This window comes from Acipenser ruthenus, chromosome 17, assembly GCF_902713425.1.
Source record: "Acipenser ruthenus chromosome 17, fAciRut3.2 maternal haplotype, whole genome shotgun sequence".
NCBI lineage: Eukaryota > Metazoa > Chordata > Actinopteri > Acipenseriformes > Acipenseridae > Acipenser > Acipenser ruthenus.
Window position 1 is genome coordinate 2,522,357 of NC_081205.1, and position 15,379 is coordinate 2,537,735.

Sequence of the window (15,379 nt, forward strand, 5' to 3'; positions counted from 1 at the left end):
CTTCCTCTGCTCCCTTCACTGTCGCTTCCTCTCCTGCTGTTTACAGAAGATAGCCTGTGAGATACAGCTGGGAGAACTGCTGTGGAGCTGAGTTATGAGTTATATATCTTCACTAGCAACTTTAATTACAACCATAAATAGAAACATTTCAATATATACTTTGATGTGTACGTGTTTTTTTTTTCTTTACTTTGTAACAGTCTTTGCGATGTTAAAACATTATTTGCTTATTTAGGGTTTATTTAGGGTTTATTTTCTTAGAAAATACTAACCAGGGCTGTCAGTATCAGAATGTAATATAAAGAGTGTGTGTGTGTGTGTGTGTGTGTGTGTGTGTGTGTGTGTGTGTGTGTGTGTGTGTGTGTGTGTGTGTGTGTGTGTGTGTTACCAAGCTTAATACTGTAATGTCTGTTACCACTGTGAGTTAGTACAGGCAGCCCATTTGTACCTCGGGTAAAAGGAAATTGAAATATTCCGTTTTGCTCAGTTTTATTCAGGTATCGCAAGTCATAGTTTTGTGATTTCAATCTATACAAAATTCTGAAGAGACACATTTCACCAGTTAATAACTAACCATAGAATGGAAGCCAGCAGTTTGTCTCTGTTCATTGGCGTTGATGAGAACTGGAAGCTTATGTAAAGTTTTAAAATGCATTATCTGGAGAGAATAAACAAGTCCATCACAATAACGAACTGCTGTAGTACAGACTCAAGCTGCTGTTTGTGTTTCTCTGCTGTCTGGCTGTCTGTAAGCTCTTCAACGACGATGGCAAAGGGTCCAGGCATAGCAGGTGATATTAACTATGCAAAACAGTCTCTTTGAAATGGAAATAAGGGGTCCATTACAATCAAAACAACATCAAAAAGCCTATGACCGCCACATCTGAAGTGTTACATTTCCTCAGCTCTGTTTGGATAACAGCATATTGCTTAATAACTTCTTTTTGTGTCTGTCTAGTATCCCTCTCAAAGGCCATTTGTAAACATTAATTAGGTAATTAGTCGCAGGATTGACCCAATGGAAAGTTTTTGAACGGGGGATTTTTTCTTTCTTTGATGTGACTCCTAGGTTTTTAAAAAAACAAACAAACAACTGGATGTTATTTCTGTTTTATATTTAGTATTTCTGAATGATTTTTTTTTAACGCTAATATTTCTCGGTCAGATCAAAGCATATCCAATCTGTTGCTGAAAATTTCTGAATACAAATTAAAGAAACTGACACCATCCTGGAGAGAATGAGGGGGGTGTGTAGAAAGTTGAATTGACTTTGTGTTTTCATTATAAAAAGTTTTGTATAAAGTGCTTATGGACAGTGAGGGGTAACCAATCTGTTAGGCACAGTGGACATGTTTTTAGCTGCCCCACAAGCTCCACAGATGCACCTTAACCCTGCAGATCCCAAAAATGCCTGTGGGCACGCAAAGGGTTAGATTGATTGCCAGTACCTGTTGACTACAAGACATAGGGCTGCTCCAGCAGAATCTGTAAGTAAATCTAAAGCCTCTTTCACACAGGCACTCCTACCCGGGTCCAGATCCGGGTCACAATCCTGGGTAGTGTGAAACCACGTACCTGGGTTGGACCCGGGTTAACCCGGGTCCCCAGTGACCCACCTCAGGATGTGGGTTGACACGCTTTGACCCGGGCTGAGCGAGACAAAATGCATGACGGCCGTTCGTGCGCTGACGCAACAGCAAACAGCCACGCCTGCGTGAAAGTTTCACTTCCGCAAAGAACATTTCTGTTTATTCTGTTAAGCCATATTTTTTTTGATTTGAGACACACCATGAGCCAGATTGCAGCAGGGATGTAGAAACATTTGCTCTAATTAAATATTTGGCTGACGGTTTAACCCAGAGAAGCTTGGATGGAAGCGTCAGTAACAAGCTGCTTCCAGGGCATTGATCCGCGCATTGTGTACTTGCTTCTGTCACCCAGGTCAACCCTGCTATTATCAAAAGCAGTGTGAAATCGCATACCCGCCCCGCATGACACCGGGTCCTGACCAGGTTAGTTCTGACCTGAGTAGATTATGCCAGTGTGAAAGGCGCTTAAAGGGCTGATCCTAACCTGAAGGACCCCCTCTCCACAGACCTCTCCCCAGCACTGGTGGGTTTGTGTTGCTGACTTTTGTCCACCTAAGGACTATGTAAAGAGCACAATAATAATTGTACTAAGCCAGATTCAAAGCAAGGGCTCCAAAGGTTTTTTTTTTTTTTATGGAAGGTTTATTGACCTTTGACTTTTAAACAGATTTTTTTTCTTTTAATTTCATCAAAATGTGTTTTTAAACATCGGGTCACTGCATACTTGAATTGGTTTCAGTTGGTACTTCGTTTATCATTTAAAATCTGAGTCGGCCAGCTTTTTAAAATATTTATCAGCGGCTTTCCTAACGATTTTCTCATAATCGTTTTTTGAAGTTGGTGCAGATTTCTTGTGTAACAGAGTCTAACCTGTACTCTGATGTTTAGCATCTGTTACTGAGCACACAAAGCTCTGTGTGATTTACTGAACGCTCCTTTAAAGTGGCACAGCTGATTTCATAGGTAATTTAATTTCGTATTTAAACAAATATAATGAAGTTGGGTTTCAAACATCCTCGTCTTTTGATTACACTCAGATGCTTTAAAAAAAGAAGCACTTTTAAGTTGTGGAATCCACCTCATAACATCAGACTGCCATGACTAGTTGTTTCAATTATACGTAATTGCATATCATTTTCAGTATGTTTTGCACAGAATATTGCTCATTCTTTATGTGCAAGACCTCAGAAGCAACGCAGTGACTCGTAAAATGGGTGTCACCCAGTCCCAATCAGATACAGCACTTTGATAGACCAGGGGCTTGCTATCCTCTTGATTACTCATTGTGGCCATGAACTTCAAATTAACACATTAACAGAGATACAAAGCAGGTCTGGCGATCCCATTTAACAAAGTCCCAGGTTAACGTCTTCTGTCCTAATTCTGAATGCCTGTCGCATTTCAATGGAGGAATTCCTTTGTATCAAGCACTGCCATTTGTTTGATCGAAAATCCAGCAGGCCTGGATTTTCGATCAAACCCCCTCCCCTTGCATATCGACTCCGGCTGCCTGTATTCATCGCAATCTTTAATTGCTTCAGAGACAGTTGATCAATTTGAGGGCTTTGTATCTCCCCGTCATGTTAGGAAGCTGTCCAGATGCTGCAGTTTAAACAGGGTGTCACGGTGCGTTGTGTTAAATGGGGACTCTGCTTGCAAGAAGGACTGCAGAGAGGGAGATGCAGGTCCACCCCTCCTCCAGCAGAGAGGTCAAACTTGGTCAGGTCACTGAAACTCCCGCCACCCTTGGCGGCATGCCTGCTGATACCGACCTCTATCCTCTGTTCCCGGCGGCGTCAGCATTTGATATTCATATTTTTGTTTCTATTCATGTGTTGTCTAAAGAAACCCCAGTGGGATGCTTTGCAACGGATGACCTTTTCCTGTCTGAGATTGGGAGACCTCTTTGAATAATGTATACAGTTGTTCGCGAAGTGACCCTGTTGCATTTTGTAAGAACTGTCACTAAATTGAAGTAACTATTGTTGTGTTATAAGTTTTTACATATATTGGATATGGTAGGTCATGGTGTATCGTGTTAGTAAGTCTATTTAGTTATACCGAGTCATTTGTAGACCAGAAAAAGGAAGAAAGGGGATCCTAAGCCAAGTATTTTAAGTTCATGCCCTGTAGTTTGACACTAATTTGGACACATAGCTAAAAACACTCTTATGTTTAAAGATCTCGCATCCTATTTTTTTTTAGGAAGCAAGCATGTTCTTCTCTGTATCTCTCTAGCTAACAGAATAAACTAATAGAGCTCTCGGTTACGGGCTCTATGGTTTAAAATGATCATTGTGACAGTTAAAGGGATACCAGTGATCTACTCAATCACCAGCCTTTCTATAACCAAATCCCAGGCTTATACATCCAGCATTGTGAGAGCTTTGATGGTGGATTTTACTAATAACACAAGGATTCACATGAAGACAATATGTATACACTGTGTATATTTGGCTAATACTGTGAGTGGCTCTAAAGCATGTGAAAGCACAGGCTGGAGGGGGACCACTTGCGCTCTGTAGGCTTAAAGGGCCTGTAGTGTGAAAGCGTTTGTCAAGGGTAATAGCGTCCAACATTTTTTTAACATTCTCTGTTAGAATGAATGAGGCCTTTTAGTGTCAGTCCACTAGACAGATTGAAGGCTGCAGTGTTTTGAATACCCAGATTATACTTTTTTTTAATTTTTTTTATTTTAATTTTAGGGAACACCAAATCAAACACGGGTTTTTGGAAACAAAGACAAATAAAAATAGGTGTCCTGCAAACATATTTTGCCCTGTTAATTGTGTTTTTTTTTTTTCTTTTTCTATCTGATTGTTTGCCTCGTGGCTGAAAGGTCAGTGGTTCATCTAACGCCTGCCTAGGGGTTTGTTTATTTGTGTTTTGAAAGCTTAAGAAGAGCACACTGTCTGTTTATCATGAGCATCTTGTGAATGTGTAAACACACTATAAAGAGACATATGCACAAGTCAAATTCTGTAACCTGTACATGTTGTTTTTTTGTTTTTTTTTGTGTGTGTGTTTGTTTGTTTATTGTTATTGCTGTTTTTTCTAACTTGGATCAGTATGCAACCAGTGGATTGATTTGATCGCTTTTGATTGCTGACCTATGACCCATGGTGCTATATGTACTATTTATTATTATTATTATTATTATTATTATTATTATTATTATTATTATTATTATTATTATTATTATTATTATTATTATTATTATATTTTCACATATGTCAGTTTGTCATATTGCATACTTTAGCTCATTCCACTTTAAAACTGCTGCATGCTTTCTAATTTCTTTAATGCCTAACTATTAAAGGAGTGCATGCATTTCTTATAATGGGATTCTCCTGTTAATGGCAATCATATGTTCGGCAGATGGGCTACGAAGTTAACAGAAATCTGCTGCATAAGGAAGGGCCCTTGGGCTAAGTGTACGATTAAAGCATATGAAACAATTTAGTGCTATACAAATGAGTGTTTAGCATAGTGTTAGGGTCACACAAGCCTATGCACCAAAGAATGGGAATATACAGATGCATATTTAATTTAAACCCTAATTGAAGCAATTCTCACTTAGACCACCAGAATTGCACTCCTACAGGTTCCACTGCAGCATGTATAATATTGCTAAATTCTTTATTCGGCTGAAAACTATTGTATCAACCTTTGTATTGATGTTCGGTAACAATGGCACAATAGGATTTGTGGGCATGGAAAGTGAGACTGTAGAGCAACAGTGAAGGCATGGACACTGGAGGAAGGCAAGATAAAGAATGTCTCCTGATTAGTGAGGTCTGAATATGAGCACACTGTATGGTAATGTACCAACAGTATTTACCATGCAAGCAATGCAGGTAGCTTGTATGGTAAATACTGTCAAGGCCTTCATGCACAGCCTGATGTCATGAGACCCATCTGTCTGCAGGGAAGTCCCTGGGTGTTGGCTGTGGAAGAATAGGGATGCTTCCTGTCTGCCTTGGTGTCAGTCGCAGGTAATACACAGGGGGTAGAAGTGTGATGTTGCTATAGCGTGAGCCACTGAGAGCATACCCTGTCGGATCTGCCATTGACACCCAGAGAGCTGATTGGCAGAGGCTGGAACCCTGCCGTGCCAGGGTTCACAGAGAACTGCCTGTGCCTTTTGTGTGAGTGTGTGTGTGTGCGTGCCTGTCTGTGCATGTGTTTGCACATGTGTGGGTGAGTGTGTTTCCTGCTGTCTTAGTAACTACCCTTTTGGAATGAATATCAACCTGATGGTGGAAGTGTTTTCCATACAAACTGTCAGTTATTTTTTTTTGTAATATTGTGAAGAAACAACGAATCACCCAGATGTTTACCGTAGAACGTGCATGCTTTGTATTCAGAGTTTCTTTCTCTCTTTCCCCAGCCCTCTCCACGCAGTGAGCTTCGCTGCAGCCTGTGCCGTTCCTGGCATCACCCTGCTCGCCCTGACAGTGAACCCCCTAACGGGAGCCCTGGGCGCCCTAAACCTCTTCCTGTACACATGCTGCTACACCCCCCTGAAGAGGCTGAGCATCACCAACACCTGGGTGGGGGCTGTCGTTGGGGCGATCCCCCCCGTTATGGGCTGGACAGCAGCCACAGGCAGCCTGGACGTGGGTGGGTACACTTAAACACTCCCCCCCCCACCTCCCCAATGTACATCTCCTGAGGAGGCAGTGTGTTGTTCAGCTCTGTTCGTTTAGATTTGCTGATCGGAATCCAGTGGGTGTCCCATGGGTCTGGTACAGACGCAGCAGTCACGTTGTAATTAGTCCTTGCATGAACTGTTTGGCTGCTCTGAACAAGAGTGGGTGAAAATGTGCTTGTATGTTACACAGCACCCTGTACTACATATTGTGTATTTATTTATAATAAATAGTTTAAATAAGACACAGATTAAACAGTATAGCTAATTTTAAGGTGACGTTATTTCTACCTGATACAACAATATTTCAGATGTCTGTAGTCCATCAATATCAGGGTCTGCTATAAAGTATATGCATTTATTGTCTACATAATTCCTTTTTGTATGACCAAAATTTAGCTGAAACTTGTTTTTTGCATTGGAAACCTTTGCTCATTTAAATACTTAAATTCACTGAATGTGTATCTGAATCCGTTTCTTTTCAGATTTCATGACTTTTCTGCGTTAACTTATATATAGTGCTTTGTGGCAGAGAATGCAAAGCACTTTAGAGATTAGTAAATGGCATGTGACGAAGCACATTGGAATTTTAAACAAAAACAGCGCTTTTTTTTTTAAAGGAAAGCGCAGAAATCAACCGTTTGCCAGCATTTTTCTAAGTAAGTTAAATGCTTTACCATAAGCCCGAACCACCCATGGAGTGGAATTTCAATAGACATCCGACGGTCCTCACATCTACATGTGTGCCAGATAAGAGCATTTATTCAGGGTGGGAGGTGACTCGACTGATAGCTGAACTGACAGCACTAGGCTGTGTTGATCCCTAGTGTCCTGGGGGCCAAAGGCATAAGGTAAGGAAAATATTTATGCAACTGCTAATGGGGTGTGCAAGAGTAATTAATTGGTTAATATGGCAAAGATATTCAAATGGAACTGAGCCACTGAGATGCAAGATCATTTTCCAAGGCTGCCCTATACCTGCTTCAGAGGGTAGGAAGATTGAATACTGCATTGGACCCAGGGGAAATTCAACCAGTAGAGAAGACACAAACCTTTAGCGCCATGAGATTTATTTAATGTCTACAAAGTAGACAACCTGGTTCAACTGCTAATCCTCCCTCCAGCAGAACTTTGACCCCAAATGGCGACAGTGTTGTGGCCTGGAGGGGAGACTACCCTCAACTGAGCCCCCAACTCAAAGGTGCTGTAGCTGCAGGCTTGAACAAAATGTAATGTGTATCTTATGCCACATGTGGTTTGTTGAACTGCCATCAAGCGAACGATATTGGAAGTGTGTGTGCCTATATATAACACAGAGATAGAAAATGATGATGAATGGTACAGAAACATCTTTTGCCCACACCAGGGTATCCAGGTTCTTCTGTTCAAGATATATAGAGTTTGTTAGTAGTCTGTTCAGTGTATGTCATGTGTAAATGAAATTGCCTCCATGCTGTAATCGCTGTAGGGAAATCTAAATGAGGTACGCTGGGAAACACTCTAATTGCTTCATTTTTCTTTGATCACTTTTTCCTTGCAGACTTATTTAAGGAGAGCTTTAAAGATGCAGACCAGAAGTTGGGAGGGGGAAGCAAACAACTTAGCCATTATTCATTCATTTTTAAGTTCTGTTTTATAAAAGTTTCAATTCCCATCCACCTAAAGATAAAATACTGAGAGTATGAAGGAACAGCCTGCTGAACAGCCCTGCTCTGTGTTTCCAGGTGCCCTGCTCCTGGGAGGGATCCTGTACTCCTGGCAGTTCCCTCATTTCAACGCTCTCAGCTGGAACCTGCGGGAGGACTACTCCAGGGGAGGCTACCGCATGATGTCCGTCACCCACCCGGCGCTCTGCCGGAGAGTGGCACTGCGGCACAGCCTGGCCCTCATCGGACTGTCTGCCCTGGCACCAGCCCTGGATGTCACCAGCTGGACCTTCCCGCTCATCTCCCTCCCCATCAACCTGTACATCAGCTACCTCGGGTACAGCTTCTACAGAGACGCGGACCGCAGCAGCGCCCGCAAACTCTTCTTCTGCAGCCTCTGGCACCTGCCCATGCTGCTTCTCCTCATGCTCACCTGTAAGAAATCCCGAGTGGACGAGGAAGACAAATCCATGGCTCACAGTTAACTGGCGTGGCACATGAAAACCACTGAGGCATTTTTTTTTTTAAATAAAAATTTACCAAACAAATGGTGACGTGTCCATGTGTTAATCAACCATTGATGTAATTATTGGCTGTAGATACATTGATACAGAAATTTGGAGGGTGGGGATTTATGTTCTCATAACCTTTTGGCACACCCTGCTTCCAAGCCACAGCTATTGTTTTTTTTAATAGATCCAGTACCTGTTGGAATATGAAGGGTGCTCACATATTAGGTAACCAGCAATATTTTGCTTTGTCTACATCACCTCCCTCCCTTACAGTTCCTGCATATACTTCAGGGAATGTTTATTGCAATACGAAGCTCAGCTTGTGCGATTCAATTTGACAGTTAACTTACTGTATTGTATATTTCTTTGGGGTCTGTTAGTTTGTTTGTTCCTTGTTTGTTACACAGAAGACGATGATCATGATAACAATACATATGAAAGTTCCATAGATTCTCAAATTATTGATTTTTTTTTTTTTTTTGGTCTCCGCAAGCATGTATTTAACTGTTTGTATATAACTTGAGTACTTCAGGCACTGATTAAAACGTGCCCAAAATAATTGGCCTTGACTAGGAAACGCATAAACGAGTATAATTGGTATAACCACCAAATATGACCCTAAATAAAACACCATACATGATTTATTTTTCTGTATCTTTGTTTTTAACACAGAAATCTCAGCCTAGGTGGCTGTGCTATTCTCTCATAAACTCGGTCTAGAGTACTCTTTCAGTACTGTAGTTTGGCCTCTGCTTAGCCGATCTCCGTTCAGAAGGACCAGGGCAGTCACAGCTGTTGCCATGTACAGTACTGGACCTGGCTCCAGATGAAATATCAGTCTTATGCCAGCAGAAGAGCTGTAATCACTCTCCCACACCACTTGCGGCATCATAAGCATTCCAGCTATTTTGTCCTAGTCGCTGTGGTCAAGCATATCAAGTGGTTTTGTAGTCCACATCTTGCAGCAATTACTTCTGCGCTGTGGTTTATCTAGAGCCTTTACTTTAAATTCAGTACCTTTTACATTTTACTTTGCTTTTATCTTTTTGCGACGGGAAGAAGTGCTGGCACTGGTATCCACGCAGCTCACAGAATGTTTAACAGCTTCCAAACTATAGTTCTGTTACACATGCCCCCTGCAACAGAGAACATGTATAATTTGTGTACGTTAACAAAAAATGAATTCTAAAACGATGTTTTCCCAAAATATTATATTTCTGTGGCAAAAATTCTAAAAGGGATTTTTTTTTTGTATTTACTGTATCACAAAATACATTCTGTTCAAAACTTGTGGTGCTTTATTAAATATATTCAATATATATATATATATATATATATATATATATATATATATATATATATATATATATATATATATATATGTGTGTGTATATATATATATATATATATATATATATATATATATATATATATATATATGTATATATGCGCTAAGTGATGTGCTGTAGTGTAGACGAGTAAGGTTCAGTATATAAATAACTCCGGTGCAAGCTACATAGGACGTACCCTGAAGGACACTCAAGGGTTAAAGGGAATTACAAGTACTGCTGAATCATGTAAAATCAACAGCACTTACAAAAAAAGGAAAACTGAAGACTTCACTGCTCCCAACTGTGTGATCTCCAAGTCTGATGCTAAATCTCTTTGTAAAAGATCAGTCTACAGTGGACACTTGGTTAAGTACCAAACATTTGAAGAATGTACTGTATTATCATGTACTTTGGTGTGTAGGCTAAATACAGGCCCATGGTTTAGTATACTTAAGGGTATGCACCACAGACTTGGAATACAGTACAAACAACAGAGTGTTGGTTTTAGGTATTAGGATACAAAAAAAAAGATCTAGTGCTTCAGAAACAATGATTCACAAGTTAATGGTGCTGTTCATACTTTATTAAGAAAGTAAAAACAATTACCCCCTTATTTTTTTATATATAATTGTGTAAGCTGCTGCATCAATCACTGTTATAAACTGTACTTCTAACCCTTTCCAGAATATTGCATGTACAACGTTTTAAAACCCTGCCAATGTCAACAGCCTCCCTATGAAATATGCATGTGTACACATGTTCAAACCCCCAGGCATACATCAAAACCGAAACCGTGCTGACTTATGTCCGAGGCAGGGGTACATATTGGGTCTCATTGATTGCAAATACAGGATTAAGGCTTACAAGAAGTCTATACTGTCACACTTACCCGTGGCCGGATACACTGCACAGAAATTGCATTTCAATGCAGTGATTGCATTACTATTACTACAGGCACACTGGAATTCAACCAGCATGCTGCTGGCACACATTGCTTAACGTTTGCACAACGATACATTCCGATTTGCATCTAGTCAATTACAAGTTCATGTTAGAGAATAAGATGTGTGTGTGTGGTTAATTACCCAAATACTGGTAGCCAAGTCAGGGTGTTGGAAATTGTGAGAAACCTTGATATGTTGAGTTTCATTTGTGGATATAATGTTGTGTATGTATCAGCATACACACTTGCAGTCCTAAGAATTGCGTAAACTGGTGGTACTTTGCAAGAATATTTTTATTTTTTTAAAGGTGTGATTTTAGTGAGCTACAAAATAATAATATAACTGAATAAAATAATAATGGCAGGCATTTATTGCTGCTAAACAAAGCTGGTAATATATTTGAAGCACAACTAATACAACTTCAATTTGCGTCAAATCCCGCCACAAATCGTAAACTCAACAATTAACAGACAGACCGGGAATAATTATGTAAACATTAACCATGTCTTATTTTCAGTGCTCTCAGACCGTGCATATAGTTGCTTTCAGAAGAGTATGCATTTTTTGTATATTAAATGGATATTCAGATACGTGTATGTTTTTTTTAAATACAATGTTTCATTGTATTAAAAATGCCCTGGCCATAGCGTCCCATCTGGTTTTAACTAAGAGACGTTACATTAAACTGAATATAGAAAGCAAAAAATTGCATTATACCAAATCATCTGTCATTGGAAATTGGTTTGAAAGCGTATTTGTTAAAATTAAAAGGTCTCTGTTGGCCGCGTGGAATGGGAGGTCATATTTTTGGAACACATGCACGGGGCAGCACCTGCTTTGTAACGCCGGGGAGCCGAGTGGTGGGCGAACTGCGGGTTCAGATTGTTCTTCTGAATTGAAGTAAAACACTGTCCGTGGTAAATGCAATAAGTTACCACTAAATTATCTTTTCTCTCAGGAGATCTCGGGGTCCTTCAGTGGCGCTTCCTCTGCTCCTCCGGTTCAGGGACTGTGGCGGGTATCAGCGCACAGAAGCGAAGGTCATTCATACAACTCTCCGGGAGATGTTAACACATCTGCGGGGTGCATGGCCGATTCTTTCAGCGTGGTCTTGGTGCCCCTATTGTCTTTGCCTCGCCATGTAGAAGGGGGGACCACCGCATTGTCGCCTCTCCGCATTCTCATGCTAATTCTCTGGACAGGAGAGGAACCGCAAACAGATGTTAACCATTCGGTTTATGTTGTAGTTCATTTGTTAGGCACTGTATAGCAAGCCGCTTAGCAGGATATTAAATATTAGCCAGGCTCATTCACCGGACTCTAATATTTAGCTAAGCAAGTTTAGGGTCATGCGGTGTTTGGTGAATATATTTGGCTACTGATGGGTTTGTCAAGTGGCTTGCTCTTATTATGAATATCAATGTGTTGTTGTTTTTTTTTTTTGTTAAATCGTGATGCATAATATTTACAGATAGGCCTAGACCTATATTTATATTTACATATAGACCTAGATTTGTATTTAGACTTTTATCAAATTAAAATATTAGAAACTCTGTATAGTAACTTATTTGCTGTAACAAAAAACAAACAAAAAAAAAGAAAAACATTCATAAATAAAATAACCGCCGTCATTAACTTTGTTAAAAGTTTGAAAAGAACGGGCTATTGTACGGGACCAAGTCTTCTTTTGTCAAATTCATACGCCTGATTCTGCATTGTGTTAGAGAAACGGAGTGCAAAATTAAAGTGTAATATAACCGTTGTCATGATGAAAAAGGCTTTTGTTTGCCCATCTGCTAACTGAACACGCTATAACACACAGGTTCTCGGATAGGTAGTGACATTGCCACAAGCAACATGCGTGTCACACGCAAGCAAAATCACACGCCACAGGAAAACAGCAAAACTCGTGCATCACTCCAACTGCACATAAGGGCATATTAAAACACCCTCCATTTGGCTTTTTTTTTTGTTTTGTAATACATTGTAACCATGCAGTCGTGACAGAGCATCCTTTGCTATTGATTGACACGGTTTGCCACACTAGGAAACGGGGTGCTGGGCACTGACGTATTTCATATTTATTCCATGCTTATTTGAGCATAAACTTGAACAAGCAATGTTTATAGCCTGAAACTATTTCAACAGATGCCTCTTTGGTGACACATACTAGCGGGTCAGCCTGCATAGCCAGTATTGTTTATATGTTAGGTAAAGCGTATAGTGTTTTTTTTTTTTTTAAATAAGTTTTAAGTTAAATAATAAAACTGCTCAATATCGCACCGATAAAGAGATACGAATCTAAACTCCCCGTGGTTGGTTAAGGCTTAGTGGTTTTATTAAATTTATTTTAGGTTATTAGCTGTAGCCAAGCTTACATCGCGGTAGATAATTCATGTTTATTCATTTAGTGATTTCTTACCCCGTGGTTATTTCAGGCAGTATACAAACACGATTATTTATCACTCGTCAAGTATAGCTTGAAATGTGTTGACACACGTAAACGTTTTTCATGATTGATGTATGTTGGCATTATAATGCAGTATAATTAGGTGTTAATTAAACAAAGTTGGTAAGAAGCAAATAACTTTAAGTAGCCTCAAAAAAAAAAAAAAAAAAAAAAAGCGATCCTAAAAGGGTTGGTTTATAATAAATATGTCATATTTTTTCGTTGTAAAAAGTAGTTTTTTTTTTTGTTTTTTTTTTTTATCTGAAACAGTGAAAAGTTAGGAGAATAAATCCCATTTCAATTAACTTTTTTTTTTAAAATTATTATTGGTTTCCAATTGAAAACAAATCATAATTAATCAAATATAATCATTCAAATTGTATCAGTGCCACCTTGAATATTTAAATTAAGTGTAATATTACATTGTCTTGAATATGGTGTAATATCACATTTAATGGATTACGGTCTAATTGAGGCAAAGTCAACGAAATAAACTACTGTTACCTTCGCTGAATACGCTTAAAAAATGCCTACGTCTTTTTCTTTTTTTTTTTTTGTTAAAAGGAAACAGATTGTGAATTGAGTTTAATACGTTTTAAATGGATTACAAAACGCCGTGGGCACACGTGAAAGTGACTTTAACAGTAAGGGTATTTAAAGCTGTTATTTATTTCCTAATTATGTTCATTTATCTTTTATGCTGGTGCTTATTGTAATTCATTTGCATGTACAGCTATGGCCAAAAGTTTTGCCTCACCCTAGAATTAACTCATTTTGCTTCATAAAGTTGAATGAAACCTGCTGAATAATGTTACGTTAACATAGGCTATTGAATTACACACCGCTTTGTAGTTTTCCATATACTTAACGAAAAACTTAACAATTCAAAAATATGACATTTCCAAATCTAACATGAAATACTGTATTATCATGGCTTCCGGTAGACTTTTCCGATATAGATGTTCATTTTTTTTTTTGTTTTCACCAAAATGTGCGACTGACTAAATTTCACTTTCCATTTTTATATAGGCCTATGCTGATTTTTGTATTTATTCCTGTAAAAGCAAACAATTTAAATGTCCTTTATATATATATATATATATATATATATATATATATATATATATATATATATATATATATATATATATATATAGAATACTTCTGAAAAAATATTGAGAAAAATAAATTACATTATTTCGTTCGTAAACCTTTATAAAAAACAACATGCGACATATTTTATTTTCTCATTTTTGTTATTAATAATAATGTTAATATTAATATTACAATCCTAAAATGTGTTATATAATTATTATCTAAAAGGTTTCCATGTCTGTGGTCCATGCACCTTCATCTTCTTAATAATCTCTTCAAAGCTCCTCGTGTTTTGGTTTGCTCTCCCTCATAACGTCTTCATTTTCGGCTGTGCTTCATTCCCAGTTCTCTGATGTACACACTTCAAGGAAGTGCGAGAAAGCTGTAATTTGTGAACTCCACTTTAGAGAGAAAAAGAAGGGAAAAAAAACTCCTTCGCCTGTGTTGTTTAATCTTTCAAGTCCACGCGCCCCCCTTTGATAGTTCTAATTATAACTAGTGTTGTGTTAATACAACCACGCGCCTATAAAGCAAACCCTGCCGTTCATTTTCATTTTATTGCATGTATTATAATTTATTCAGTATGTAATTAAAAAGCAGAATGCGATGAACAGTTTTGTCCACTGGAGACTTAAACAAACAGTTGTTAATACCACTACGACTACTACTGATAATGATAATAATAATAATAATAATAATAATAATAATAATAATAATAATATGCAATGCCCTTTCAACCAAAGCGAACGAGTTACAGAAGTACTTGTCAGTGTAAGTGTACAGGCAGTGTTGCGAGAGACATAAGCACAGCGACCCCTGTTGGACCGTTTCAGCTCTCCAGTCATCGCGATGTAGGAAAATAAACACCTGTCTAATTTTTAAGCACATGGTAAATTAGCGACTGCATATATCTCACGTAAACCGATTCAGCAACTGTGCTAATTACACGATTGCACCTTGGCTGTCCTGAACCAGGGACAGTGGAAGGATATTTAATTATATGTGAGACACGGTCGAGCACTGTAAAAAAAATAAATAAATTCTTAAGAATCAAACATAAATCTTTAGACGCAGACAAAAACAAGTGTTACCAAATTAAATATTACAAAGTAAAGAATATAAATCGTGAAATGTTTTTTTTTTTAAAACGATGCATAATGTG

General features: G+C 38.6%; 1 protein-coding gene across 2 annotated transcripts in view; it reads left to right on the forward strand.

The window, feature by feature from the left end:
* The window catches only part of LOC117423004 (protoheme IX farnesyltransferase, mitochondrial-like), a 45,276-nt gene extending 36,238 nt beyond the window's left edge, over window positions 1–9,038 (forward strand). For both annotated transcript variants that reach the window (XM_058989779.1, XM_034038315.3), the window contains 2 exons: window positions 5,980–6,212; window positions 7,965–9,038. In XM_058989779.1, coding sequence (XP_058845762.1) covers window positions 5,980–6,212; window positions 7,965–8,325 — 594 coding nt within the window. In that variant the 3' untranslated portion in view covers window positions 8,326–9,038. The remainder of the gene's footprint in view (window positions 1–5,979; window positions 6,213–7,964) is intronic.
* Window positions 9,039–15,379: the final 6,341 nt, after the last annotated feature.